Genomic DNA, 27,836 nt, shown 5'->3' with positions numbered 1-27,836 from the left:
GGTTTGAAATCTGCCCTGTCCCGCCCTGCCCTGCTCTGCCAGCTCCTGACAGGGGAGGGGGTCCAGAGGGGCTGGGTCTTTGCTTCCGTCAGGGCTGGAGTCCCTGTCCCCCACCCCCAAGTTGAGCTGGAGCTTTGGGTGTCATTTGCATATGATTCACTGACTGTCTAGAATGCCTAGGAAAGCCCCTGTCCCCCCTTCTTTTAAGCGCCCCAATCCTTATCCCCTCCTCTCAGCCCGTCCAGGACTGCCTGGCTTCTATTCCTTGCGAGCCATGGTAGTGGGGTAGCCTGGGAAGCAGAGAGGAGGGATTGGGTGAAGAAGGGGGGCAGGGCCAGCTGGATTTGGGGACCCCTGGCTCCTCTTCCCTGAGGGTAGGGGGGAAATCGTCTATTCCTCTTCCCCTCCTCCCCTCCCCACGTCCAAAGGTTTCCCTTTTTTGGTTTGTGAAATGAAAGAAGGGAATTTGGGAAAGGGTTGTGGTCAGGCCTCCACCCACACCCCGAATATTCCTCTCCCCACATTCCTGTCCTCAGTCTGGGGGGAAGCAGACCCTGGAAAATGGGTAATTCTCCCGCTCAGCCCTGTCAGCAGCTGCTAGCCCTGGCTGGGGAAGGGACAGCAGACATACTGCCCAGGGAGGCCCCGACCTGGTGCTGGCAGGCGCGGGGGAGGGAGGGGACCCGTTGCCCAGCACCTCCTGTGTGCTGGGTGGGCGCTGTGCTAGGTGCTTTCCAGGACTTTTATCTCTTAAATCACACAGCCGGTTGTTGAGGTAGGCAGTTCACAGACGAGTAAACAGATGCTTAGAGAGGTTAAGTGACTCGCCTAAGGTCACCCAAAGTGGCAGAGCTGAGATTTGACCCTTCAGACTTCTGGTTCTTTCTGCTGTCTTCACAGCTTGGCCAACATTTGCCTTTTTCTCCAGATGTGTGACTCTGGGGACATAAAGAACGGGTAGCTGGGGACACCTGACACTGGGGGAGGGATCCTGGAGCCTTTTGAGGGTGAGGGAGGCCCCAGCGGGCAGGGGTGCCTGGCTGGTGGCAGGTGCTCTGGCCCTCCCCCCCACCCCCCCTTTCTGCTGTGCCGAGGCTGGGATCCGGGTTTGGGAGGTGTGGGCCTGTGGTTTTTCTCTCCCTCAAGGGAGGGTGCCCACGGGCAGTGGAGGTGGCGGGCATAGGGTGGAGGTTGGATGTGGGTAATTTGTTTTCCCTTTCTTTGGTGCTGGTTTCGATTCTCTGACAGTGTCTTCTCCACCCCTGGGTGCAGGGGGCCAGGGCCCAGGCATCTCCCCAAGGGTCGTAGTTCCAGAGGGACCTTCTGAGGCCAGGGCTGTGCTCTTTGGCCCCGCCCCCATCATCCCTGCCCTTGCCCATCCCTGTTCCCTGGTCAGCCTGGCCCTTGGCCCATTTCTGTAACCTTTGCCCCTTCCCTTGGCTCAAGGCCTTCCCCAGGGAGCTAACTGCATTGAAGTTTGCAGGCTGAGCTCCTTTAGTGAGGCTCCGATGGGGGTGGGGAACACCTTCCAGCCTCTCCCTGGGGTGTGTATCTGTGGCTGAGGTTTGAAGTACGGTCCAGTTTCAAACTCCTCAGGGGCAGAATTGAGGCATTAAGGCGGCTGTCGTTAATCTCTCCTCTGGGGTCAAGGGTTGGCTCCAGAGGGTCCAGATCGAATCTGCTGCTGCCCCCCACCCCGCAAAAGCTGGGTCAGGAGGCCTGGGTTCTGGAGTGAATGGCTTCCTGGGCCTCACCTCAGAGAGGCCGGCCCCCATTTGGATGTGAATCCACCGGCGTGCTTCTCTGTGTCTGTGGACCCTGCTGTGTACTGGGGGGCCGGCCCGCAGGGAGGCAGGTGCAGAGGTTCGCCTGGCGGGGTGAGGGCCAGGGTAAGTGCAGTTTGGGAAACTCTGAGGCTGTGGTTGTGCGTCTGTGGGGAGCTGTGTCCCGGTCCGGGCATGCAGGCCTGGAGCCGGCTTCACTGTGTGTGGAGCCCAGGTGTGGAGGGATCGCATCTCCGGGTTTCCTCTCCTCATGTGTCACGTGCGTGCCCGCACGCACCCAGGCTAGGTGTGTAAGCACGCGTGCTCTTGTCCACCGGACGCTTTCCCTGGAGCTGCGCGTGTGAGTTTCTGCAAGTGGGTGTGCGCGTATGTGAGGGTCTGACTGTCAACGCTGGTGAGGCTCAGCCAACCCCTCCCTCCCTTGCTGGCTCGAGTTTCCCTTGTGTGGCGCCCCTCGGGGTTGTGGGGGGCCAGGGCGGCAGCTGGCCAACGGGTGGGGTCCCTGCTCCTCTGACGTCAGCCTCGCAGCCCGGGAGGGAATTGGCAGGGGCGTGGGGAAGGAAGGGGGCACCTCATTCAGGAGTAAGAAGAGCGGCCCTATGGTCGTCATAATTAGTAACAGTCAAAATCATGCTCGTTAACAATAGGGGAGCTGCCCCCTTCCTTGCAAGTACCTGTCCCCCTCCCGCTCCCTCAGCCCCGCACAGTCACAGGCTGGCTGGCCGGCGCGGCTGGGCCCCGAAGTCCTGGCCTCGTCCATAGTGGCCTTGGCAGAACTCCCCCATCCCAGGCATGGTCCGCAGCCAAACGCTGGCCATGTGTGTGTCCTCTGGACTCCAGGTCCGAGCCTGGAGCCTGGAGCCTGGAGCCTGGCACCGCCGGAGCTTGGGGAGGAAGGGCTTGGAAAGGGAGGTAGTCCTTATTTGGGATCTCTGTGGCCCTGTCTTCTTTTCTTTTCTCTCTCCTTCCTCCCCGCCTTTCTTTCTTCTTAACAGCTTTATGGAGATACAATTCATATACCATAAAATTCACCCATTAGAGTGTACAATTCACTGGTTTTAATATATTCACAAGAGTTGTGCAACTGTCACCACAATCACTTTTAGAAAATTTTCATCAGTCCAGAAAGAGCCCCCATACCATTCAGCAGTCACTTCCCATTTCCCTCGGACCCATGCCCCAGCCCCTGGTAACCACAGTCTACTTTCTGCCTTTATAGATTTGCCTATTTTGGACATTTCATATCAACGGAATCATACAATAGGTAGTCTTTTACAACTAGCATCATGTTTGCGGGGTTTATCCATGTTGTCGTGTATATCGGTACTTTGTTCCTCTTTATGGCAGAGTAACATTCCATTGTATGGATGGACAACTTTTTATTTATCCGTTCATCAGTTGATGGACATTTGGGTCGGTTCTACTTTTTGGGTATGAACAGCCACACCCACGTACAAGTTTGTGTGTGGACTTATGTTTTAACTTCTCTTGGGTAGATACCTAGAAGTGGAATTGCCGGGTCGTATAACTCTTGTGTTTAACCTCTTAAGGAACAGCCACACTGTTTTCCAAAGCAGCTGCACCATTTTACATTCCCACCAGCAACGTCTGAGTGTTTTAGTTTCTCCGCATCCTCACGTACTTGTTATCAGTGTTTTTGATTATAGCCATCTTAGTGGATGCAGAGTGGTATCTCATTGTGGTTTTGCTTGGCATGTTTCTTTCTGTCTCTTTTCTTTTGTCTCTCATATATGTCATATGTGTGGGTTTATACACACACTCATATATAAATACGTGCATATTTATTGATACTGTTTATATATATCCTCCTGGACCTCTTGTGGATGCTTCTCTTTCTCCGTCTCGTTCTCTGCTCTTGTTGCTGCCTGTCTGTCTCACCGTGACGTGGAATTTCTGGGTTCATCTCTGTCTCTTGCTACCCGTGGTGTTATCTCTGCGTGTCCTCGGGTCCCAGCTGTTCAAACAGGGTATGGATTTGTGGATGCACTGGTGGAGGGGCATCTGGCCTTTCATCTTCTGCCCACCTCCCACCCTCTCCAGGGAGGTTGCTTCTGCAGACAGAGTATGTGGGTGAACTCTGAGATCAGTCTCCCTTGCCCCTCCATTGCCTGGGAGTAGGGGGCTTCCACCCTGGGCAGTCCCTGCCCATCATGCTGTTAGGCAATGGAGGTGATACCCAGGAGTCCTCAGTTCCCATTTCCCTATTTGTATGTATGTAAACGGGCCTCCCCTCCAGCCCGTGGGACAGACCCATCTGGGGTGCTCGGGCTTGGATTTGGGGGGGAAGTGGTGTAAGCGGGGGCCCCCTGGCTTAGGAGTCATTTTTCTGAGAAGTGCCACCGCTTTAGGGAAGCGGCTTTTCCTCCCCCTCCCTCCTCCCTTCAAGCACACGTTCTCTGCATCTTGACCTCAGGTAACCCGCTTTGGGGGAAGGAGGGCCAGCTGCCTTCCTCTGCTGCAGGAATCTTCTGGGGTGGCATGGCACCGGGGACCCTTTCCTCTCAGGATTGTGGGTGAGAAGTCCTCCTCGGCTCTGGGCTCCGTCCCCGTCTCCCCAGCCTGGCTCTGCTGTCCTGCCACCCCCAGCAGTGTCTGGGCCCTACTCCCAGGCCGTCTCTGCCAGCCAGGCATGGTGCCAGCTGTCTGCTCAGCCGGGTGCCACGGGAAAATCGCCGGCCGCCCAGGTTGGGGAGCTCCGCGGGGAATGCCCGTGCGCCTGCTCCTCGGTGCCCACTCACCTGTCTTTTTTCTCTCCGCAGCATCACAGGACATGGCCTCCCCAGCCACCTAGCTCGGGCCCACCTAGGAGAGGGATCCTTTCGGCGTCCTGAAGGCCAGCTCTGGACCTTCCTGGGAAAGTGTCAGCTCACAGAAGTGCGTGACCAAAGGACCGGCTCTTGGGACGTCCCCCAGCCCACCTGGCCCCCAACTGGAGTGGGGGCTCCAGGAGGCTGAGATCAGCCTGCTAGCCTTGGACCGCAGCTCCAGGACAGAAGGGGGGGTGGGCTGACCACCCAAACCCCCTCTGGGCCCAGGCCCCATGACCCGAGGAGAGGCGGCCTGAAGCCTGCCAGAGCCTTCGGCCAGACTGTCTGCCTGTCCTTCTGACTGTGGCTGCTTGGCATGGCCAGTAACAGCAGCTCTTGCCCAACACCTGGGGGCGGGCACCTCAATGGATACCCGGTGCCCCCCTACGCCTTCTTCTTCCCCCCCATGCTGGGTGGACTCTCCCCACCGGGCGCTCTGACCACTCTCCAGCACCAGCTTCCAGTTAGCGGCTATAGCACGCCATCCCCGGCCAGTAAGTGGAGTGGTGGGCATGGTGGGAGGGGCGGTGGAGGGCGGCAGGCCGAGGTGGGGCCTCTAGGCACATCTCTTCGGCAGTGGCGAGGGCTCCTCCAGACAAGGGGGATCGTTGTTTGGGGGGCTTGTAGGCTGATGGCTGTGACTGCGTTTGGTGTTGCGGGGGACAGAGGGAGAGCTGAACAGTGCTGTCCTCCGGCGCCTCTCACGCCGCCCCCCACCCAGTGCTCTGCCGTGGAGGGCCTTATAAATAGCTCCAAGGACTGGACACGGAGGCTGGAGGCGGGTAAACAAACCTCTCGACATTTGGTGGAAATGGCAGCTCTACTGCGAGCAGCGCCCCACCTCCGCCCCGCCCCATCCAGTGCCTCTGGGGGAAGGGGCCTGAAGGCGTAGAATCCCCTCCCCTCGCCTTGGCCAGGCTTGGTGGTGCTTCCCTTTGTGGGGAGGGTGAGGGGGGGCCCACAGGCAGCCTGGTGGGTCGGGGCAGGGTCCCAGGAGGGGGCGCTCAGCCTGGACTCCGGCTGTGGATGCAAGCCTGCTCTTGGCCGGGCCTGTGTTTCCTCTCCGCCTCCGCCTTCTGCCACAGGGGTCGCCTGTTGGCTGGGTGGGGGTCTCGGTAACCTTCCCTGGCTGGCCGAGCCAGGTAGTGGGAGGTGGCGGCAGCTATGGCCAGCTGGCAGAGTCCAGGCCTCGGGCCTGCCAGGACGCTTACAGTAACTCGGGCCCCCAGGGCCCAGCTGGGCGCCGGGCCAGGGCTTGGCGGGGGGGAGGGAGCCGGGGCCTGGCCTGGGGCAGGAGGGGGTGGAAACAGCAGAAGGGGGCCGTGGACGGCGGGCTGGCTGGCCAGCTGCTGACCTGGGAAACGTGTCCCACCTCTCCTGGCAGGCAGGTACTGAATACCCTGCCCCGGGCACCCACCGCCTCTCCCGTGGCCACTGGCAACATGCCTGGCGCCGCTGCCCTGTGCGCCCCGGCTGGGCTGGGTCAGTGCCCCCTTCCCAGTGTGGGGGCAGCGCCCTCTCCCCGGAGCCAGGGAGTCTCTTTGTCCCTGGGGCAGGCCCTGGCTGGGCGCCTCACTGCCCACACTGGCCGGCTGCCCACTGCCACCACTGCTTCCTGGCTCACCTCCTCTGGCTGCACGGTGGCCCCCTCCCTCCCAGGCCCCACCAGCCACTGGGAGCAGGGGCTCTAAGTCTGTGCTCCTTTAGGTCCTTACCCTTTGTGCCCTGGGGCAGGGGGCAGGCGGCTGCTGCCTACTCAAACCTCCACCTTCTGTTTCCTCCCTTGGGGGTGTGCAGCCGCCAGCACTTTGACCTGGGAGTCGGAGTTGGAAGCCCGCCCGCCCGCCGATTCTGGCCTGGTCTTCAGTCTATGCTAGGTGATGGGGGAGGCCAGTGTCTGGGTTCGGGGCTGCTGGGGAAGGAGCGGGTGTGTCTGTGTGGGGTAGTGCCTGCGTCCATGGGGACTGGGATTCATATCCCAGCTCCAGTGACTGGAATGTCTGCTTCCTGCCAGGGTGGGGTTTTCAGGGAGGGAGACATCGACATCGAGGGTGCTCAGCCTGGTGCCGGTGGACAGCTTGCTCTTCCCCAGGTGATAGGAACAGAGCCCCAGACACTCTGTCCACCTGGGGCCTGGCTCATGGAGGGTTTGATGGGGCTGGGCCTGACCCCTGACCTTGCCCTGTCTTGTGCCGGACAAGCAAATGTTTTACCCTTCTTTGAATGTTGCAAGCTTCTTCCTCTTTCTTAGAGGTGGGTGGGGAGGGTTTCCGGGTACCCCACTTCCCATCCTGCTAACCTTCATCCCCCAGGGTGGGGTGCCCACATTTCGGGTTAGGCAATGCCCCTTCCTGCCCCCTCCCTTTGTGAGCCTGTGGGTTGCCCTGTCCCTTCCTAGTAAACAACAACTTCTCTTCCTACCCACGGCCCCAGCCTCTGAGCTTCTCCCTGACCTTCCCCTTCTCTGGGACCAGAGGTGTGGCCAGGAACCTGAGGGAGCCCTGCATCTCCCTCCTTCTTGGGCAGGGCTGAGGGGCTTGGAGACCCTGGCTCTCAGCGCTGGGTAGCGAAGCGTGACAGATCAAAGCTCAGGCATGGAGGCAGCCTCGCCTTCCCCGCTCTCCCCACCTGGGGGCTGGTGCTGGGGGTCAGGCAGTTCCTAGGAGGGGTGGACATCTGTGGCCCCCATTCCTGTAAGGAGCGATTACATGCTCTGGTCCTCTGCCGCCCTTTCTGTAGGCAACCTGGCACATGAGGCTCCCTCCTCCCACTTCCCACCAACACAGGTGTTTGGTAGTCCTCCCTCCACCTCCCATTCCTCTCCCCAGGTCAGGAGGAGGCTGGACCTTGGGTGTACCCTTCAAAGACCCGGGGGCCTGTGGAAGGACAGAACTGTTCTCCAGGTCACTGGGGACAGGTGGGTATCTTTTCTGCTGTCGGCTCCCTGGGAGACGGAGTGGCAAGCTCCAGAGATAGGCCAGGATCCACCCTCTAGACCAGCCCCTGGGGCGTGGTCTCTGAGGACTGGTACTTACTGTGGAGGGTTGGGATTCAGTGTGCCTTGGGGGGAGGGTCAGGGTTGGGTGTGTTTTAGGGGTGGGGAGGTCAAGGTTGGGTGTGTGTTGGGGAGGGGGTCGATGGCTTATGTGTATTGGGTGAGAGGGTCCGAGTGCGTCTGAGGAGAATCAGACCCAGAGCCCGGGAGGGGTGTCAGTTTGTGTGCTGGAGGGGGCGGTGACTTAGGGCACAGAGGGTGTAAGGGGGAGGCGTCTGTGATTGTGTTGTGTGTTTGGGGAGGGAAGGGTCTTTATTTCTTATCACTAGTCTAGCCTGGAGAGGAAACAAACCTGCCTTTTTTGTTGCTCCCCTGGGAATTCCACGGGGTCGGGGAGCGGGGGGGTGGGTGGGTGGAGGAGAGGTGGAGTACGCTGTGTAGCGAGTTCTGGCTTTGCCACTTACTAGATGTGATAACCTCTCTGAGCACGTGTCCTCGTCTGTAACCCAGGGATCTGACCAGAACCTCCCTCAGAGGGCTGAGATTAGGCGAGATCTTTGCTGTAATGCACTCTGGTCTTCACCTTGCCTGTGATCATGCTGTCTCCTTGCCGTGGTACCCTGTGTTACGACAGTGGAAAGGGACCGTGGCCCTTTCTGGGTGGGGGCTGGAGAGAACGGGAGGCTAACATCTGTGGAGCACCTACTGTGTGCCTGGGACTTTATCTCTGTTTTACAAATCTTAATCCCGACAATCCTGGGAGAGGGACATTATCTCCATTTACACATGAGGAAACAGCACCGGTGGTTAAGTGGCTGAGCTAAGTGACCTTACAGCTGGGCTGTTTTCTACCATCCAGATAGGCAGCTGCGGGAGGGTATTGTGGGGAGCCCTCCTGGGTGTGGGGAGCTCAGGGCCATGGTAAAACCCCCTCTCCCATGGCTGAAGCCCCGCTTCTGCCTCAGGACCTTCTGCTTTCACCCAGTAGGGGGCGTAGGGGACGGCCTCCCCCCTAGCCACGCCCCCTTTTCTGTTTTTGATCCTGAAGGCTGGAGGGAAAGACCGATAAGAGGCCTGAGCCAGATCTCCATCCTGTCCTGGAAGCTGCGGATACAATCTGTTCACACCCATCCTCGCCCCCAGATCAGCCCACTGCAGCCCGGGGAGTTTGCAGAGCTCAGCGGGCACCCTCCCTCCATCTCCATCCAGACAGACACTGTAGGAACAGAGTGTAAAAGCTACCGTTCTTATTTTGTTTCCATTTGTGGAGTGGGGGCAGGGAGGTTGGAAGCTATCTGTAGAGGAGCTGGGGATGGGAGCCCCGAAAGACTGGGTCCAGACTTTTCCTTTCCATCCACACATTTGCTGTGTGGCCCTGGGGTCTGGGGGAGCCTGGAGAGACTGGAGGGTGTGAGCCCTTCTCCTTTCCCTCTCCTCTGCCACTCCCCTTTTCAGTCTGTATCCTCCCTCCCCCTGCTCCTGCCCACTCTTTCCCTGGACAATAGGAGGGACAGCCCAGGGAGAGGGGGGACTGCTAGCAGTGCCCTCCCTAGGGTCCAAAATGCAGAGTCAGCCAAAAGACTGTTGGACAGGGTTTTGAATGAAAATGCGGCCCCCTCACCTTTTATCTCCAAGCATTGATAGTGCACAGGCCCCCTCAGGGCAGGATCCCAGCATGGGCAGGGGGAGGGGACTCAGGGAAGGAAGCCTGTCCTCTTAGGCTGGCCAAGACCTGAGACACTGTGTCTGCCCGTGCCAAGGGCCCTGTGCCCATGGGGATGTGCCAGTGCAGGCCCTGACTACCCTTTGAGGGGTAGTGTCTGTGGAAAGAGGAAGTGTTTCCCTTCTCCAAATCACTTTGGGGCGGTGCCTACAACGCCCTCCTTCTCTGCGTTTTCAGTGGTGGGGCACAGCCCATGGAGCTGGACCTCCCAGGGTAGACTGGAGGCCCTCTGCCCCGACTAGATCAGAAATAGAGGCCCTCCCCTCCCCATTTTGACTTCTGAGCTGCTGGGAACCTCAGCCCACGGCCCAAGTTCCCCTTGGCAGAAGTCTTAAAGGACAGCTCTTCCTGCGCAGCCTTGGGCAGATCACTCAACCTCTCTCGAGTCTGAGTCTGTTTCCTCCTCTTTAAAGCAAGACTCCTAATTCGTTGCTTGCTGGGCAAGTTGCTATGAGGCCACGGTGACCTGCTTGCTGGTGAGGGCCTGGGCGAGCTTCAAGTACCCTGCAAAAGCAGTGATGACGAGGGTTGGGTGGAGCCGGGCATTGTCTTGGGGGATGGCTACCCTGTACTGGGACCTGATGTCCGTCTGGCCCCGGGTCTCATGACATCCTGTTTGTTATCCCCTCCAGATGGGGTTGGGGACTGGAGGGACCCCTGCCTGGCACAAGCGGAGGCCACTTCAGTTCTGCCCATACCTGCTGAGGGCCTGCTAAGCACACAGTCCTGGAGGAGTTGTGGGGGACACGGCAGAGGAGGACGGGGCCCCAGGCCTGCCACTCGGTCCTCCGCACGTCCCCCGCTGCCCCCCCCCAGGCGGCCAGAACCTTCCTTTTTCCCTCTTCTCCCATTGCCCCAGGACACTGCGTTCTGCTCTGACCTGCCCCATGACCTTGCTGTTGCCCAGAACAGGCATCTCACCCCGACTTCTCCACTTCTCTAGCTCCGGAAATCCTATCCATCTTTCAAGGAATATCTCGAATACCGCCTCTTCTCAGAAGCCTTCACAGATGTTCCCGCTTCCTTGCTCACTCGCTCTCTCCTTTGAAGGCCCGCAGGTCCTTATTTTTTCTCTTAACAACACTCATCTCTCTACCATGAAGTGACTCTCTCCACCTGGTACCTGCAGTGAGCTGTATCATTTGGGAGATCTTTTACTGATCACCAGGTCTTCGATGACAGGGACAGCCCCAGATCCGTTAGTACCTTGAAGCTGTGAACACAAGGCCTAGCACATAACTGGTGCCCAGGATCTACGTCGTTTGGGAGGAGATACCAAGGGCTGTGGAAGCAGTCTGCCCTCCTCCCCAGCAATCTCATAGACAGCCAAGGCTTGCACCCAGCCTTCCACCTGCAGCCCAGACCTCACTTAGGTGAGACCTCACTCTGGAGCCCAACACCCACCCGTCCACCTGCCCAGCAGACTTTTGTACTTCGCACTCTTGGAAACTTTTCTGTAGCACAAGCCACACACCAGAGTCCTCTTTGCTACCTCCTTTCCCACACTACCCCCTATCCGACCCCCCCCCCCGCCACATTGATGACTTTCCTCTATCACCACTGCCAGTTTCTTGGGCTGTGCTGCTATTGTGTGCTGCCTGGACTGTTCTAACTGGTCTCTCTTGCCCTCCTACCATCCATTCTTCATACAGCTTCACACGGTTAAATCTGATTTATAACACTGTAAATCAGATCTTGCCTCTCCTTTGCTTGGAACCTTTTTGTGGTTTCTCCCTGCATTTGAGATAAAATCCAGCAAGCTCACCTGGTCTGGCCTCAGCCCACCTCTCCAGCCTGGGCCTCTGCTCCTTTTTCTTTTGAATTTTATGTTATGTCCTCTGTTAGTTCACCAACGTCTGTAACCCCAGGACCCTTGCACAGGCTCTTTTACTGGGATTCCACTCCTTCCTACTCTTTACCTAACTTCTAAACTTCTACTTTCTTTAGGTCTCTGCTTTGACCTTCCAACCTAAATTAGGTGCCTACATTAATTCTTCAAAGCATACTTTATGTGCTTACTTGCGTCATAATACCAATTATCTCAGTTTGCAATTATTTATAATATGCAGTAATAAACATAAATATATATATTTGTGATTATTTGCTAAATGGCTGTTGCACCATAAGGTCTGCAAAGGCAGGCTCCCCAGGGTATCCACCTGGGAGGTGCTCAGAAAATAGTTTTCCTTGAATCGGCCTGGCATGGTGGGAATATGGGCTTTGATGGCAGAAAGTTCAAATACTCACTCTACCCTTTAATAGCAGTGTGATCTTGGACAACCCACCTAACCTTGCTAAGACCTTAGTTTCTTTATTTGTAAAATAGGAATAATACCACTTATCTCTTACGAGTTGCTGTGAGGATTAAATGACCACATATGTTAGGAACCTGGCTTTTAGACGGTTCTATCCTCGGGAAGCACGTAAATTCCTATCAAATGAGGGAGCTCTGCTGCAGGGTCAGAGGGAGCAATAAGATACTCTCTTCTCCTGGGGCATTCCCCCCGCCCCCCCCCCCGCCCCCCCGCCGCGCCTTCCTGCACCTACCCAACCCAGGTCTTTCTTCCAGTGAAACCGGCATCCCGAGGGCTTCCGGGAGGAAGTGGTCAGCTGAAAGGCACCAGCCCCTCCTTTTCTCTCTCCAGGGCTAGACGGTGCGGTGGGGGGCCCATGCTGGTTCCGCCTGTGGGAGACACCCTGGGCGGGGCTTTGCTCGACTGAAGCACGCCGGGCATTGCGGGGAGAGCCCCCTCTGCACGCGTTTGTGTCAAAGCGCCCGAGCTGCCGCATCGGGTTCCGGCGGGCGGGCGGCCGGAGTCACACATGATGTCACAGACAATGACACAAGCCGGGTGTCTCATTCCCACGCGGTGCCCGAGCCGCACAATGTCATACCCGGGACACCCGGCACGGCGCTAACACTTGGCCACACGCACCCCAGACCTTCGCCTCCTGCCGCCACTCTCCGCGTCTCCGGGGGAGCGGCCCGACCGGGCAGGGAGCTGGCGGGTGAGCCCCGCGGGCAGGCTGGCGAGCGGGTGATGTCACGGGCAGCGGTGGGTGGGTCACCCGGAGGTGAGGCGCCGCCAGGCGAGTTCAGAGAGAGTTCAGCCGCATTGCATTAGGCAAATGAGGCCCAGGCTGGGTGGGGGTGTGTGTTGGGGGAGGACAGCGGGACCATCCCCCTCCTCCCGCCCACCACCTCCCTCGCCTTGGCATCGCGGGGCCGGGGACTGACCAAAGCACGGGGGAGGCTGGGAGCCGGAACTGGGACGGGGGAGACGCCCGCCCCTCTTCCGTCCTGGAGCAGCCCCCTCCTCTCCCGGTCCCCAGCCTCCGTCAGTACTCCGTGCACTCCTCCTCTCGAGCCTTTTACCCCTTCCGTCCCCTCTTCTCTCCTCCTCCTGCCCGGGCTCCCCGCCACTTGCCTTCCATGGCCCGCCTCTCCCTCTCAGTTCCCGGTTTGGCGCCCGCTGCTGCCGGACCCGCCGGGAAAGGGTTAAGGCAGGGGCGGTGCCTGGACGGGACGGGGCGGAGGAAAGGGGGTGGGACTGCAGGGGAGGGGGCGCGTAGGCCGGGGCTGGGGGCCCGCGGCGCGCACCGCCGGAGACCGAGCGCAGGGCGGCCGCCCCTTGCCTGGTGGAGGCGGAGGCGGAGCCGCGCGGTCCCAACCCCACCCGGAATCCTCGCCCCGGAGAAGCCCGGGAGCCCCGGCTGGGAGGAGGAAGTGCTCGGTGACTCCCCGCCCCGCGCCGATCGCGCCCCCGGCAGGCGCACTCGGGGAGCCGCGGGACGCTGCCTCGGACACTATGAGACTCGCGACGGGAGCCCCCTCGAGGTGAAGACGCCGAGTTCCCGGGCCTCGGCCGGGCGTTCCCGGGGTCAGCCGAAGGACCCCCCCCCCCCAGTCCCCCCGCCCCCAGTACACACAACTTCCCTGCTTTTCACCTGGGACTCGCAGAGCGGCCGGCCGACTTGGACGCGGGACTAAAGGCAGAGGGCGGCCCCCGGCCCGGGTCTCCAGTCGGGGCGGGGGGGACGTGCCCCTCGCCCCCAGCAGCTCTCGGATGGCGCCGCCGGCTGAGTGAGGGAGGCGGCGCGCAGGACTTATCCGCCCGGACCTCTTGTCTTCGCGGGGAAGATGTACGAGAGTGTGGACGTGGGGGGACTCACCCCCACCCCCAATCCCTTCCTGGTGGTGGATTTTTATAACCAGAACCGGGCCTGTTTGCTCCCGGAGAAGGGGCTCCCTGCCCCCGGTCCCTACTCCACCCCGCTCCGGACTCCGCTTTGGAATGGCTCAAACCACTGTAGGTACCGGCCTATCCCTCCTATTGTGGGAGCTGGGGGGTGAGGGTGGGCTGTAGGGCTTCCGCTCCACCAGGAGATGCAGGCCTGGGGGCGTAGTGAGGGTCTTGTCTCTACCCTACCCTCCACTTTCCCTTGTTTCTCTTGCTGAAAGTAGGGTGCCCTTGTTGGACAATTGGACTCCCCCGAGTAACCCTGGGCGCTATTTCTGTTGTATTTGGACTGAGGAACTTTGGGGGTTCCTCCTTTCAGGAAACGTTTGTTCATCTCTCCTTCCACTTTTTGCAGGGGAAGTGAAGCCCCTTGCCCCCAGTTTATATTCTTCTTGCTTGCAATCCGATAGCTTCACAGCTGAGTGGTCCTTTCTCCCACCCTGAAGGGTGGGGTAAAGGTCCTATCTGTGGGCTTGTCTGCTTCTAGGAGGAGGGGCCTCCTCCCCAGATCCCACCCCTGCCAAAGCTTTGGGGAGAGCCTGTCCCGGGCGACAGCCGCTGCCCCCAGCTCTTGAATGTCAGGGGAGCGCTCCATTTCTTTGGTGTTGGCAGTGGGGTGTGGCAGGAAGGGGCAACTCCGTCAGATACCCGTCGGCCAGCCTAACCGACCCTTACACCTTGGGGAAGGGCACCTGTCCATCTGAGGGTTGTCCTGGCCCTAGACACTTGGCTGGCACAGGCTTCTATGCCAGGAAAGGAGGGGAGAAGCTACTCTGGTGGGAAGAATCCCCCTCCCCATGATCCTAATACGGTTTGTTCTCTGGAGCATGAGTTTGATTTTTTTGTGGGTCTGGGGCTGCTCTGGAAATGAGGGCTGCATCCCCTCCCAGCTCAGCCGTGTCCTTTTGTTACCGTGTTTTCACCTGGGGATGAGGCAGGCACTGGGCTGTCCCTTCTTAAGAGGGCCGCTGCTGATGAGAACCCTGGAGTCCTGGCACCTCCTCTCCTCGCCGTCCTCTGGCTGGGTTCAGGCTTCCCTGGAAGGGAGAGGCCCTGTACACTGGCGGGAGCTGTGAGTGCCTGGGGTGCACACCTGGGCATGTTTATACCCAGCTGTGAGGTAGTGTACCTGGTGGGGGAGAGCGGTGCTTAGGCGTTATTGTTACTTGGCTCCGGTTCTGTCCTCTCCCCTGCTCTGGGCTCAACTCTTCCCTGGGGGGCTTCTCCCACCCTCCCGGCCTGGCTGCCTCTCCCTTGCCTGCCAGGGAGGAGGGGTAGAGTGGGTCTCTGGGGGCCTGGCAGATTGCAGTAGGTTGAAGGGCAACCCGCAATGCCTTTGCTCTGGGAAGAGAGACCTGAGGTGCAGAGACGCCCACCCCTGCCCCTTTCAGAGCCACCTCACCCCCAGCCTTTATTGTCCCGCCCCCTGACCTTTGCCTCTGGGGCAGATTGCCTGGGAGGCTGCAGGCTGCAGACCGTGGGAGGGAGGGCGGGGTGCGCGTGGGTGCACTTTAGGAAAAAAAAAAAACGGACAGGCGAGAGGTGTGACACACACTGGGACCCTTCTTCCCATCCTTCCAGAACTGGAGGAAGGTGTTCCCTGCTAAGTGGGATACTTGGGGCATGGCTGCCATGGGCACTCCCTCCACAGCCTTGGCCACTTTTGCCAGAGGACTGGGGAGGAGATGGTCTCCGAGGCCTTGGGCTCCAGCCCTTGGGGGCAGCTCAGCTCTTTCTGGCCCCAAACTGGCCAGGCGAGGTAGGGGGAAGCCTGGAGGCCCTCGGGCAATGGGGGAAGTGGAGGCCTGTTCCCCCGCACCGTGTGTGGGGCAGCGTGGAGCCAGAGGCCCCGGCTCCCCTGTTCCCGTGGCGGGAGTGTCGGGTCTGTGGCAGTGGGTTCTGCCCCCAAAGCTTAGTGGGCCGGGAAAGTGGCTGGGAGGGTTGTGGTGCGGTACAGGCTGGGAGGGCCTGGAAGCTGGGGGTGGTGACTTGAGTGTGTCTACAGTACACGGGCTCATGACCGAACCCCTGGGTGTGTGTAGGTCCTCTGGTGACAGGAACCCTCCTGCCCCCTCACACCGAGTTCTCCACTCTCTGCTGCCACCTCCACCAAAGGTGGGAAGAGACTGCACGTGGGCTTGGGGAGAAGACCTTCGCGATCCTGCAGGGCCCCGGGGACCTTGCCTCCCTCCCCCAGAATCCCCGTTTTGGGGCGCCAGAGGACAAGGGGTACAAAGGATGTGGCTCTCCATCTGTCCCCCACCAATCTCGCGGCTCACGCCTCCGCCCGCTCCCAGACGTCCAAGAATGTGAAGCACGTGGATGCCCGTAGTGGGGGGAGGGGGGGAGATGCTTATCGGCGGCCGCTGGGTAGGGGGCTTCTTCCGCCGCCGCCGCCGCGCTACACCCAGAGTCACCCCCACCCTCCTCTGGGGTGGAGGAAGGGCGAGGCCCAGCGCCGTGCGCCCCCTCCCCGCCCCTCCCCGCGGGCTGCCAGCGGAGCTGCGGAGGAGCGGGCGCCAGCAGGATTGGGAGGGGAGCCGCTGGCCGGGGGCCCGGCTGATTTCCTGCAGATCTCCTCCAGGAAACCGGCCCCTTGTGCGGGCCTGCGAGCGGCTCTGGGGCGCGGGGACTCCGGAGCGTTCTGCCCACCAGGAACCGAGCGGGGGCGGGGGAGGGGCAGCCTGGCAGCGCGGGCGGGAGGGGACGCCTGGCTCCCTGGGCCGGTGCCATCCGTTCGCTGGGCGCTGGAACTTTTGAGCTGAGAAGGTGTGGTGCTTCTCCCGCCTCGTCCTTCTGCAGGAAGAGGAGAGATTTGTGGGCTGGGGCCTCTGGGGAGGGAGGTGAGCGGGAAGGGGCCAGGCCGTGGCAGTCCTTCCCCTGCTGGGTGTGCAGAGTTAAGGCTGCGTCCTGACTCTTGCAGAGGCTGGGAGCGTCCTAGAGTGCCCCTGCTCCCCTTGGCTGCTGGCTGGTGGCCCGGGAGGTGGGGACTGAGCCGGGGCTCTGGGTGCAAAGGGCACAGTGGGAAACCTCAGAGCTGTTACCTGGGTGACAGGTGGGGATGTGCTGGGCGTGGGGCGTGCAGACCAGTGTGGTAGCCTCAGAGGCAGCCAGCTGCTGTGGGGTGGGCCGCAGGGAGGCCTCAATGAGCCCAAACTGTGTACCCTCACCTTCGGTCATCTCCCCCGTCCTGCCAAAAAGTGCAATTTAAACAGCACATTCTTCCAGTTTCATAAACAGCCTCTGGACTTTGCCTCAGCTCCAAATTTCTACAGACCTTTGCCTCCCCAGTCAGTCCCTGGTCTTAAGCTGCCTGTCCCTCATCTGGGTACCCCCTGTGTCTCCCCACGGCCCCCTCCCCTCAACCCCACTCCATACCCCAAAGCTCTCTCTGTCCTTTCTCCCCCTCTCCTCTGGTCCATTTTAGAGGTCGGGCCTTGGGGGAGGTGGGTCCAGGGCAAAGACTGGATGGGGAGGGAGAGAGGGAGGGGAGGGAGGTCAGAGCCTCCTTCCTCTCTGGTCAGAACTCTGACTGGGATTCTAGGCCATGATCCTCCCCACACCCCCTTGTCCTTGACACCCCACCCCCACCCCCCACCAGTCTGGATTGTCTATTGTGACTCCTTTTACGTCTTGGAAAAAGTTAGCACAACAAAGGGCTCCTTTGTCGCTCACCCCTCTGCCTCCTGGCCTCACCCAGGCCCCCCAACCCCGCCCCCCCCCCAGCAGCTGTTCTCAGGCCTCTCGCCTGTCTGATTTGCTTGTCTGGCCTCTGGGAGAGTGAGGTGGGGAAAACCAGGCCAGGACGGTTCGATTTGGGGTGAGGAGCAGAGGGTGGGGGAGGTCAGCGATGAGTCCGGCTGGGTGCGGGGCTGGTGTCGGCAGTCACTGATCCTTTGCTGCAGGCCGCCCTCTGGGCAGGGGCAGGGACGTGGGGCCACAGCAGTGCTGGTCGGCCGGGCTGACCAGGGAAGTGGTGCCCAGGCCCAGCTAAGAGCCAGGGAAGGCCTGCCAAGGTTGTTGGCCTGGCTCCCTGTCAGCAACCGCCTGGCAGTCCCTAGTTGTGTTTGCAGGTAAAGGGGGAGGGTGGTAGCATGCAGCTAGCCAGCCCCCCACCGCTCCCCGCCCCCATCCACGTGCTGCTTTTCTCCGTGCCTGGGCTTCGGGGCCACATGAGCCATGAGGTGCTCGGGCAGGAACTGTGGGCCCCTTTGAATTCCAGAACCTCGTGTGCTGGAGTTTGGGGTGAGACTAGATGGGATTCTGGGGTGTGGGAGGAAGCAGGGATCTATCTCCTCAGGGAGGCATCCTTGCCCCTCCTTGGCCCTGGGCACGTGGACTTAGCAAAGCTTCAGGAGGGTGCTGGGTGGCCCCTTGGGAATCTGGGGTTGACTGGGTCACAGTTCTCATCCAGGACAGTACACCCCCAGCTGTCCTGGCTTCGGGCACAGACAGCCCCCCCTGTTCTGCCTGGGGTGATGGGCATGGGGCCAGGCACTGGGGAGGATTTGTAGGGGGAGCTGCCCTTGCTGGCTAGGTCACCCGCCTGGCTGCCCTCTTAGAGCTGAATAACAGGAGGGGAGGGGAATAGTAACCGCGACACAGGACATAGTATCGTATGGAGGCCAGACAGACAGAGCATTGATGGGAACAGACCCCCTTTGTCATGCTTTTCCCCCCAGACAGGGGGCACCCAGAGCAATGGGCTTCCGGGGCCCACAGGGACTCTTCTCCCTGTCTCCAGGGGGTCCCCCTGCTTATCTCAGGGAGTCCCCACCTGCTGTGCCCCAGCATTTGTGACTGTGCACACCTTGCCTTGGGTCCCTGGCCAGGGGATTGTTTGGGTGGAGGAGGGGCTGTGGCTGCTGGCAGAGGGGGTGGAGGGGGGAGCGGAAGCAGAGGGGGTGGGGGAGTGGCCGGCTTTGAATATCCTGTTGACCCCAGTTTCCTCTGTCCCCAGCTTGTGTCCTCTTCCCTCCCTCCTCATCAGGCCTTAACTCCTTCCTAACATAGGGGAGATGGGGCGGGGCTGCCCAGAGTCCAGGGCTGTGGAGCCAGGCTGACACCCACGCCCAAGCGCCAAGTACTGCCACATCCGTGTACAAATCTGATGGTTTATTATCTGCTCCTTCTGGTTTTGAAGGTGGGGTCCTGCGGAAGCAGGCAGGACTGAGGGGGTGCTGGAGCTTCATTGGCAGCCCCATTTCCCCAGTCGGGCTGGGAAGTCCCAGGTTTCCTGAGACCGTGTCCCTGCCCCAGAGTTTGACTCCTGGCAGCAGTGGGGTGGCTGGGAGAGGCTCCTGGGAGAGATCAGGAGGCAGGGTGGGCACTGTATTAAGGATGGTGACCTGGGTCTCTAACCGCCCTTCTCCTCTTGTCTCTCTAGCCATTGAGACCCAGAGCAGCAGTTCCGAAGAGATAGTGCCCAGCCCCCCCTCGCCACCCCCTCTCCCCCGCATCTACAAGCCTTGCTTTGTCTGTCAAGACAAATCCTCAGGCTACCACTATGGGGTCAGCGCTTGTGAGGGCTGCAAGGTGAGTTGAGGGGGTCATTGGGAAGGACATCCCTGATTAGATAAATGGGATGTTCCCACTGCCGAGGGCTGGGACTGTGCCGGTGGTGGTGGTGGTGGTGGTGGTAGTGGGTGTCCCTGAAGCTGCTGCTCTTACTTCTGTGCGGGAGGTGGCAGCAGCCTTGGAGGAGGGGAAGCCTTCAGCAGAACCTCCTTCCCCGTAGATGAGCAGGGGTCCCCCAAACCAGAGGTCCCCCTCCTGCCTCGGCTCTTTTCCCCATCATCTCCATCCTCCAGCTGGCAGGGTGTACACCCGCTCTGCTACCGATGCCCGGGTTGCCATGGTGAGCTAGCTGCCGACTGGCTCTTGGCTGGGGACCCAGGAGGCCTGCCCTCTGTGGCCCTGCCTGAACCTCGCCATGGCAGCCTGGCAGGAGGCCGTTAGGAGCAGGCGCCGTGCCTTGGCCTCTCCTTCAGGTGCCCAGGCTGTGGGCTTCCCAGAGTCTGGCTGGATTTCCACGTGCCAGATGTGGCTGCCACCTTCCCAGCAGCTGTGGGCATGGCCTCTCCTCCTCCTCTCCCCAGGGCTTGAGCCTCTGTACCCGTTTCTTCCCCAGAGATTGGGGTTCCGAAGCTGCACAGCTTTGAGGCTTGGGGCCCTGGGCTGCCCCTCAGTGTGGGGCAGAGATAAGCGCAAAGCACCAGGCCTTGGACTCTGTGTCTGCCTGTCCTGTCTGGTTGTTCTTGGTCTGCCGTAGCCTGTCTGTCGGTCTCTCTGTTAGCCCGTGTGGGCAGCCCCTGACCAGCCTGGTCTACCTGTGATCAGTCTGTGCGCATCTGCCTGGTTAACGAATGTGTGTTTTGCTGCCCTGCTCCTGAGCGCGCTCTCCACCTGTCTGGCCAGCCTGTGTGTGTGTCTGTGTGGCCCCTCCTGCTTGCCTTCTCTTCTTGTGCTCTGAGCCCAGGGCTGTGGGTTCCAGAGCTCTGCCTCTCTCTTCTCTAGCCCCATCTGCCTCTTTACTTGACTCACCAGCAGCCCGAGGTCCTTTTCCCCAGGAGAGAGGAAGCTGGGTCTATGCGTGTGGGTTGGGGGAAGCCCTCTGCCCACCTGCAGTGTTGAGGCAGCAGGTACTGGGATTCTTCTCGGGGTATCCTTGTAGGTGGACCCTTCCCTCTGCCTTATCTGGTCTACTCAGGTAGTTGATGTCCGAAGCCCTTGGGGGCAGCAGCCACCTGGCCCTCTGCTCCCACGGCTGAGGCCACGGGCCAGCGCTCTTCCTACTGTGGGTGTGGCTGACCTGACTCCCTGCCCTCCATACCCAGGGCTTCTTCCGCCGCAGCATCCAGAAGAACATGGTGTACACGTGTCATCGGGACAAGAACTGCATCATCAACAAGGTGACCCGGAACCGCTGCCAGTACTGCCGGCTGCAGAAGTGCTTCGAAGTGGGCATGTCCAAGGAGTGTGAGTGCCGTGGGCAGGGCGGGGCCGTGCGTTGGGCAGGGCACGAGTGCCTGGCCCCTAAAGCTGGGTGATCAGGGGCTTGGGGATGTGTGTGTGGATGTGAACGGCCGTGCTCATGACGTGGTGTGCAGGCTTGTGGTTGAAGACGGTTCACCTGTAGCTTCAGGGACCTGTCTGTCTCACGAGTTGTGTGTCCCTGTGCGGACAGCCCTTCCTGTTCGCGTGAGGCGGGCTGCGTGTGCTCGCTCACGTGCATGCGTGTGTCTGCGCCCGCTGCCTTGCTTGCCGGCCCTGCTTGGCTTGGGGTGGGGCTCAGAGCCTCCCCGAGTCCCTCCGGATTGTGCATCTCAGGACAGGGGTGCTGCTGGGTATTTCTTGTGTGTGGGGGGGGGGGCCGGGGAGGTGCTGCAGGCATAGGGATCTTAGAGCCTTTGTCTGGTGGAACCTGGGACCGGGAGTTGGAAGAGAGGATTGAGACTTCCCCGATCCCAGAGGAACGGGGGCTTCCAGTTTGGGCTCAGCTGAGGCCCGATGGAGGGAGAGAGGGAGGGCTGGACAGGGAGACCCTCTTGTGTTGAAATCATGGGTGTTGCCGTGGTGACCGGTGATTGATGATGTCAGAGATAAATGACGCTGACAGACGCCTCCTTGTCTGCGTGGCCGTTGCCATGGTGCCTGAGCCATGGGGGATGGGGTGGGGGAGGGGGCTGCAGGACCCTCTAGCCCTTTGTGGGCAGGGCAGTGGAAGAAGGAAGCTGGGAGGGGACGAGGGGGGGACACGAGCAGCCCCAGACAGGAGCAGAGGGATCCTGCAGCACCCGGCCACCTCCTGCCTCAGGAGGAAGGGGCTGCGTTGTCCGGAGCCCAGGAAGTGGCTGCTGTGCGCTGCAGAGCGGGTGACAACTTGGGACCCACAGGCCTGGGACCCTTCCCTGCAGGGTCCGGAACCACCTCCTCCCTCTGCTTCTGCCACCTTCCGCTCCCAGAGCTTTTCATCACAGAAGGGCCAGGGTGGGGACCCCCTCTCCCTTCCACCACCAACTCCCCCTTTCCCTCCCTCCTTCTCCTCTCTGGCTGCTCTGTGCCCCGGAGCTGAGCAGCTGCCATTTCAATAGAATTAAAGCTTCCGAATGATAAACGTCTTGTCACAGCTGCAATTTTCTCTTCCCAAATTATCCCCCCACTCTCTCTCTCCCTCTCTCTTCTCTCCCTTGCACTTTATTGAATTTGCAGAATCAACATGAGTGATCTCCAAATTATGCCTGCCCCCCCCCACCGCTGCCCCTCCCTGGGCCCCCCACCCCCACCCTCTCTTCCTCCAGCGTCAGCAGCCGCCGCCACTGGTCCTGTGAGTGATTGTGTGTCTGGGCTAATCGGCTGGTAACGACCCCATCGCTTCTTTAAAGCCGAGTGGTGTGTGCGGCTCAGCGCCCCCGGTGATTTGTCAGCTCCCCCGGCTAATGGGCCGAGAGATTCTCCCACCCGGGACCCCACTCTCAGGCTGGGGAGCCCTACTCTTCGCCTGGCCGCCCATCCCCGGGACCCCAGGGAGACGGCTGCCCGGAGGGCTGGGGGATGGTGGAGGCAGGAGCCGGTCCTTCCTGGAGGCAGGGGGAGCGGGAGGCAGGGAGGCCGAGCCCAGACGTGGGACACTCGGCACACGTGCCTTCAGCCCTGGACCCCCGCGCGTGCGCACCCGGAGTGTGAGCTGGAGTAGATGCGTGGGAGAGCAGGCGTGCGTGCGGTGGTCACGGGGCCCTGGGGCAGGCCTCGGTGTGTGGCCCGGGTGGGCACGGCGGGGGGCGGGGGGGGGCACCGTGTGTTGCCGTCCCGCCTGCCTGTGCGCTCGCGTGTGTACGCATTCATGTGCGCGCCCCCGCCGGGTGGCCTCCTGCGCAGCCGGCTGCTCTCGGTCTGGTGGGAGGAGCTCGGGCTGGGGATGGACGGGCTTGGGGACGAACCGCCGGCCGCACTTGCCCTCTAACCGCGCGGCCTGGCCCTTCCACAGCCGTGAGGAACGACCGAAACAAGAAGAAGAAGGAGGCGCCCAAGCCCGAGTGCTCCGAGAGCTACACGCTGACGCCGGAGGTGGGGGAGCTCATCGAGAAGGTGCGCAAAGCGCATCAGGAGACCTTCCCCGCCCTCTGCCAGCTGGGCAAATACACTACGGTACGGCCCCCCGGGGGCACCCTTTCTTCTGCCAGGCCTGCCCCTCCGCACCCCTGCCTGGGCCACCGCCGCGTCCCCTCCACTCCCACCCCGCCTCCCCTTCCTCCCCGCCGCCTCCCATCAAGGAGCTCTCAGGAACTGAAGGCAGTAGAGGGCAGGTCTGCGGGGGCTGGTGGAGCCAGGCTGAGAAGGGTGCCACGAGGGGAAGGCCCTCACTCTCCCCCGTCCTCCCAGAACAACAGCTCAGAACAGCGTGTCTCTCTGGACATTGACCTCTGGGACAAGTTCAGTGAACTCTCCACCAAGTGCATCATTAAGACTGTGGAGTTCGCCAAGCAGCTGCCCGGCTTCACCACCCTCACCATTGCGGACCAGATCACCCTTCTCAAGGCTGCCTGCCTGGACATCCTGGTGAGGGTCTGCACCCTGCCCACCTGGGCACTACCCCCGTGTCCTTGGAGGATGTCCTGCCACTCAAATAACCACCTCCCTAAACGTCCATCTGGAATCGACCTGTCCAAATACCCACCCACCCAAATAGCCACCCTTCCTCTCCCCCACGTGTCCACTTAGCCACTCAGCCCCCGGATGTGCACTGGGTCACCCGTATAGCTATACACGCATGCATCCACCCTCAGTCCATCTTTCCATCGGACCTTCCTTCCAACCACCCGTCTTCCTATCTGTTCAGTCTAATAAAGATTCTCCTGGGACCCTGTGTGGCCAGGCCTTGAACTGGGTGTCAGGAGCAGAGGTGAACACACCACTGTCCCCTCTCGAAAATCTTCTATTGGTGGAGGCAACAGATATGTAAACAGAGCTTGCAAAACTGTGATAAGCGCTGGCTGGAGATGGGGGAGGGCTGTCCCCTCCCTGAAGGACAGAGAGCCACACTGCTGGACCCTAGGGAGGACGCCCCAGAGGAGGTAGCATCTAGGAGTTTGTAGAAGGGGCATGTGAAGCGGCTGCTGGTGTGGGACCAGCTGGATTCAGGGGACTGCAGGGCATCTGCTGGGGCCAGAGGGTGGGCTGGACTGGAGGCAGGATGGGGGCGGATGGGATGGTCAAATCCAGGGCTGGAGGGAGGACTGTCCTCCCTGTCTTCCTGATGGGCTCAGCCCACCTGTCCCTTCTGGACCACCTCTAAGGTGGTTGAGATGTGGAATGTTGTGGTGGGACGTGACCAGGCTGCTCTTCCTGATAGGGGTGGGGTGGCAGGTGGGATGCAAGAGGCAGGATCAGGGTTTGAGAGAGTTGAAGACAGTATACATTTACGGAGCTCTTGTTGCGTACCCAGTCCTGGGAACTGTAGGCATAAATCCACTGTGGTCTTTGCCTTCTTGGAAATTCTAGTTTCCCTCTTAATTCTCTGCGTGGAGGCAGGATGAGCTAGATCAGCTGTCTAATATAGAGGCCACTGGTCATGTGTGGCTATTTAAATTTAAATTAATTAAAATTAAATTCAGTTCAGTTTTTCAGTTGCCCTTGCCACATTTCAAGTGCCCAGCGGCCACATCGTGGCCGGTGGCTACTGTACTGCACGGTGCAGACGTAGAACGTGTCCAGCATTGCAGCAGGTTCTATGGGACAGCACTGGTCTGGCTGCCTGCCAGGTGGTCCTCGGGGGTTGCTGGTGCTAGAAGCGCTGGGGGATGTGAGTTCCTGAACCCGAGAACCCTCTGCACCCAGATCCTGCGGATCTGCACGCGGTACACGCCCGAGCAGGACACAATGACCTTCTCGGATGGGCTGACCCTGAACCGGACCCAGATGCACAATGCCGGCTTCGGGCCTCTCACGGACCTGGTCTTCGCCTTCGCCAACCAGCTGCTGCCCCTGGAGATGGACGATGCTGAGACCGGGCTGCTCAGTGCCATCTGCCTCATCTGTGGAGGTGGGCAGGGCGCCTGGGTCTGGGGGCCAGGCCCAGGGTGGTGTTGTGACCCCCAGAGCCTCTCCTGGGGAGAAGCTCAGGGATCATCAGATCAGAAAGGGACCTGTCAGACCCTTGTCAGACCCCTGTTAGAGGGGGAAACCGAGTCCCAGAGGAGCAGGGTCTGGTCTGCGGCCACACGGCAAGGGAGTCGTGATGGAGACCTGGATTCTGGTTCCGTTTCCAGGCAGTGCTCCTTGTAGGGGGCTTAGGAGTGAGGACTTGAAGGTCAGACCACCCAGGTTCAAGTCCTGGCCAAACGTGTGACCTTCAACAGGTTGCTGAACTTCTCTGAGCCTCTATTTCTGTAAAATGGGGGCAGTAATGGTCTTCCCTTCATAAAGTTGATGGGAGGATTAGGAGATAATAAATAAGGCACAGTGTGCCCAGAGTAAGACCCAGTGAATGTTGGCTGCTGTCATTATTTTATTATTATGAGTTCTACCTTATCAGGCTGGTGTCTAGAATAATGGGCAGGAGTGGGAGACCTGTCTCTACTTAAGGTGGCACTGCCTGTGTTCAGGGATCCCACCTCCATGAACTTGGCTCTCAGGGGGACCTTTGGGCAACCCCTGTCCCCAGCCCCTCTTTGCTCACATCTGAGAGCCTCTCAGGGCCTTTCTGTGTGGGGACCGCCCCCGCCCTCCCCCCGCCCCCCAGCAGAGAAGCTCAGCCCGTGGTCTGGGCAGGCGTGCCCCCTGGTGGTCAAGGCTGGAAGTGCAGCTGTGATCCTCGCTGGGCTAGGGCAGCTTCTCAGCCGGCATTTCTGCTTCCTCAGACCGGCAGGACCTGGAGCAGCCAGACAGGGTGGACATGCTTCAGGAGCCGCTGCTTGAGGCACTGAAGGTCTATGTGCGGAAACGGAGGCCCAGCCGCCCACACATGTTCCCCAAGATGCTGATGAAGATCACAGACCTGCGAAGCATCAGTGCTAAGGGTGAGGCTCCCACACCTGGAGATGCCCCATGTGTCTGCTGGGGCTGGGCCCCAACACCTGGCCCAGGACCCACCGTCCACGTCCAGGGTCAGGCCTCCTGCATCTGAGCTGACATCCCACGTCTTTGTGCCCATGTGATGCCCCACTCACCGGACCCCACCTTGCCTAGGTGGGTGACCCCTGCCTGTGAGCCCCAAGGTGGCAGTGTCATCTTTGCGTGGTGGTTAAGGGCTCTGGAGCCAGACTGTGTGGGTGTGTGTCCTTGAGCAGGTCAGACAGCAGCTCGGAGCCTCAGTTTCCCATCTGAGGAGTGGGGATAATGATGGTGTTTACAGAGTTGTTTCGAGATGTCAGTAGGAGAGTCCACAGCACACAGCGCATAAGGAAGGGCCCAGTGTCAAGCCCAGGCAGTCTGACCCCAGAGCCCGAGTTTGGGACCACTTTGCCCTGCCGCCCCTCAGCCGTGGGGGCTTAGGAGGGCTGCCTTATGTCAAAGAGCTGAGCCCCGAGTTCAGTGCACGGTGGAAGCTGATATGGGTAGTACTGACCCTCCCACCCCCTCCACCCTCCCTCCTGGAGCCACAATTGCTTGTGGGGCTGGAGGAGCAGGGCGGGCATGCTGACCTCTGTCCCTCCTTTCCTGCAGGGGCTGAGCGGGTCATCACGCTGAAGATGGAGATCCCGGGCTCCATGCCACCTCTCATCCAGGAAATGTTGGAGAACTCAGAGGGCCTGGACACTCTGAGCGGACAAGCGGGGGGCGGAGGGCGGGATGGGGGTGGCCTGGCTCCCCCGCCCGGCAGCTGCAGCCCCAGCCTCAGCCCCAGCTCAAACAGAAGCAGCCCGGCCACGCACTCCCCGTGACTGCCCGTGGACACAGCCCTTGCCCCGTGCCCTGGCTTTTCTCTGCCTTTCTACCAACCATGCGACCCCTGCCAGCCCTGCCCCCCACCTGTCCTCCCTTCCCTGGGGGACCGGAGGGAGGCGGTGGCGACTCTTCGGACAGAGGCCCGGGCCTGCGATGGACTGCCCGCTCCTGCAGATGTCAGGGCTGACATCGGGGGCAAGGACTGAGTGAGGACCCCTGGTCCCGGGCCTCAGGATGGGGCCCGGGGGCCTCGTGTTCATCAAGACACCCCTCTGCCCACCTCTCCACATCTTCATCACCAGCAAATGCCAGGACCTGGCTCCCCCATCCTCAGAACTCACAAGCCATTGCCCCCCCGTTGGGGAGCCCCCCTGCCTCGGTTGGTGACAGAGGGGGTGGGCCGGGGTGGGGGACTCCCCCTGTACATACCCTGCCGTACCAACCCCCAGGTATTAATTCTTGCTGGTTTTGTTTTTATTTTAATTTTTTTTTTTTTGGTTTTGATTTTTTTAATAAGAATTTTCATTTTAAGCACATTTATACTGAAGGAATCTGTGCGGTGTATTGGGGGGAGCTGGATTCAGAGCTGGAGGGGGGTGGGTCCTGGGGGAGGGGAGTGGCTCAGAAGGGGCCCCCTCTCTCCCTAAGTCCCTGTGCCCCCAAGCCCTCCTCCCCAGCCTTTTCCTCTTCAGTTTTCTCTTTAAAACTGTGAAGTACTAACTTTCCGAGGCCTGCCCTCCCCTCTCCCTCTGCCTAACCACTGGGCGTGGACAGTTTCCCGGCAACCCCTGGAAGGAGGGGGCTCCCCCAAGAGATGGGGCAGGGGCAAAGCAAGGGGGCCTCAGAACATAAAGGCGTGTGTTTCTCAGCCTCGTGTCCTTGGCACAGCTGCCTCCCCATCAGAGCCCACATCACTGAAGCCCTCCAGCCCCCCCACCCCCGAGCCCCGTGAAGGGGCTGGCCAGGGGATCCGAGCTGCCCCTGCCCCCCAGCCTCACAGCCACCAGCACCGCCCACAGGGCCCCCAGATACACACACACACACACACACACACACAGTGGACAGACGGGCCGGCAGACACTTGTGGCCCGAGTTCCTCCATTTCCCTGGCCTGCCCCACCCCACCCCCGTGCCCCCTCCTTGCCCCGCAGGACGGGCCTACAGGGGGCCCCCTCCCGTCACCCCTGCACCCCTGGGTTTGGGGAGCTGGCTCTGCCCTGCCCTCCTTGCCCCGGGGTTGGGGTCTCATCCCCCCAGAGCCCGCTGGTGCACCTGTTACTGTTGGACTTTCCACTGAGATCTACTGGATAAAGAATAAAGTTATATTTATTCTACACGTGCCTCAGAGCCTCGCTGCCTCGCCGCCTTCTCTCGGTGTCT

The 27,836-nt window shown here is 60.6% G+C and overlaps 1 protein-coding gene across 6 annotated transcripts in view; it reads left to right on the top strand.

The window, feature by feature from the left end:
• RARA (retinoic acid receptor alpha) overlaps window positions 1-27,770 on the top strand; it is a 43,487-nt gene extending 15,717 nt beyond the window's left edge. For 2 of the 6 annotated variants that reach the window (XM_059997878.1, XM_059997877.1), the window contains exons 2-9: window positions 4,565-5,106; window positions 18,958-19,106; window positions 20,408-20,549; window positions 22,558-22,718; window positions 22,953-23,129; window positions 24,408-24,612; window positions 25,430-25,588; window positions 26,235-27,770. In XM_059997878.1, the coding sequence (XP_059853861.1) occupies window positions 4,929-5,106; window positions 18,958-19,106; window positions 20,408-20,549; window positions 22,558-22,718; window positions 22,953-23,129; window positions 24,408-24,612; window positions 25,430-25,588; window positions 26,235-26,452 (1,389 nt within the window). In that variant the 5' untranslated portion in view covers window positions 4,565-4,928 and the 3' untranslated portion in view covers window positions 26,453-27,770. Of the gene's footprint in view, window positions 1-4,564; window positions 5,107-5,296; window positions 5,395-7,348; window positions 7,530-12,925; window positions 13,645-18,957; window positions 19,107-20,407; window positions 20,550-22,557; window positions 22,719-22,952; window positions 23,130-24,407; window positions 24,613-25,429; window positions 25,589-26,234 lie in introns of those variants that run through there. The other 4 variants (XM_059997882.1, XM_059997880.1, XM_059997879.1 and 1 more) reach the window with 4 other exon arrangements.
• The last annotated feature ends 66 nt before the right edge of the window (window positions 27,771-27,836 follow it).

This window comes from Delphinus delphis, chromosome 19 (assembly GCF_949987515.2).
Source record: "Delphinus delphis chromosome 19, mDelDel1.2, whole genome shotgun sequence".
NCBI classification, from domain to species: Eukaryota; Metazoa; Chordata; class Mammalia; order Artiodactyla; family Delphinidae; genus Delphinus; species Delphinus delphis.
Note: the sequence above shows the minus strand (reverse complement) of the source record. Positions and strands in the feature narration are given on the sequence as shown.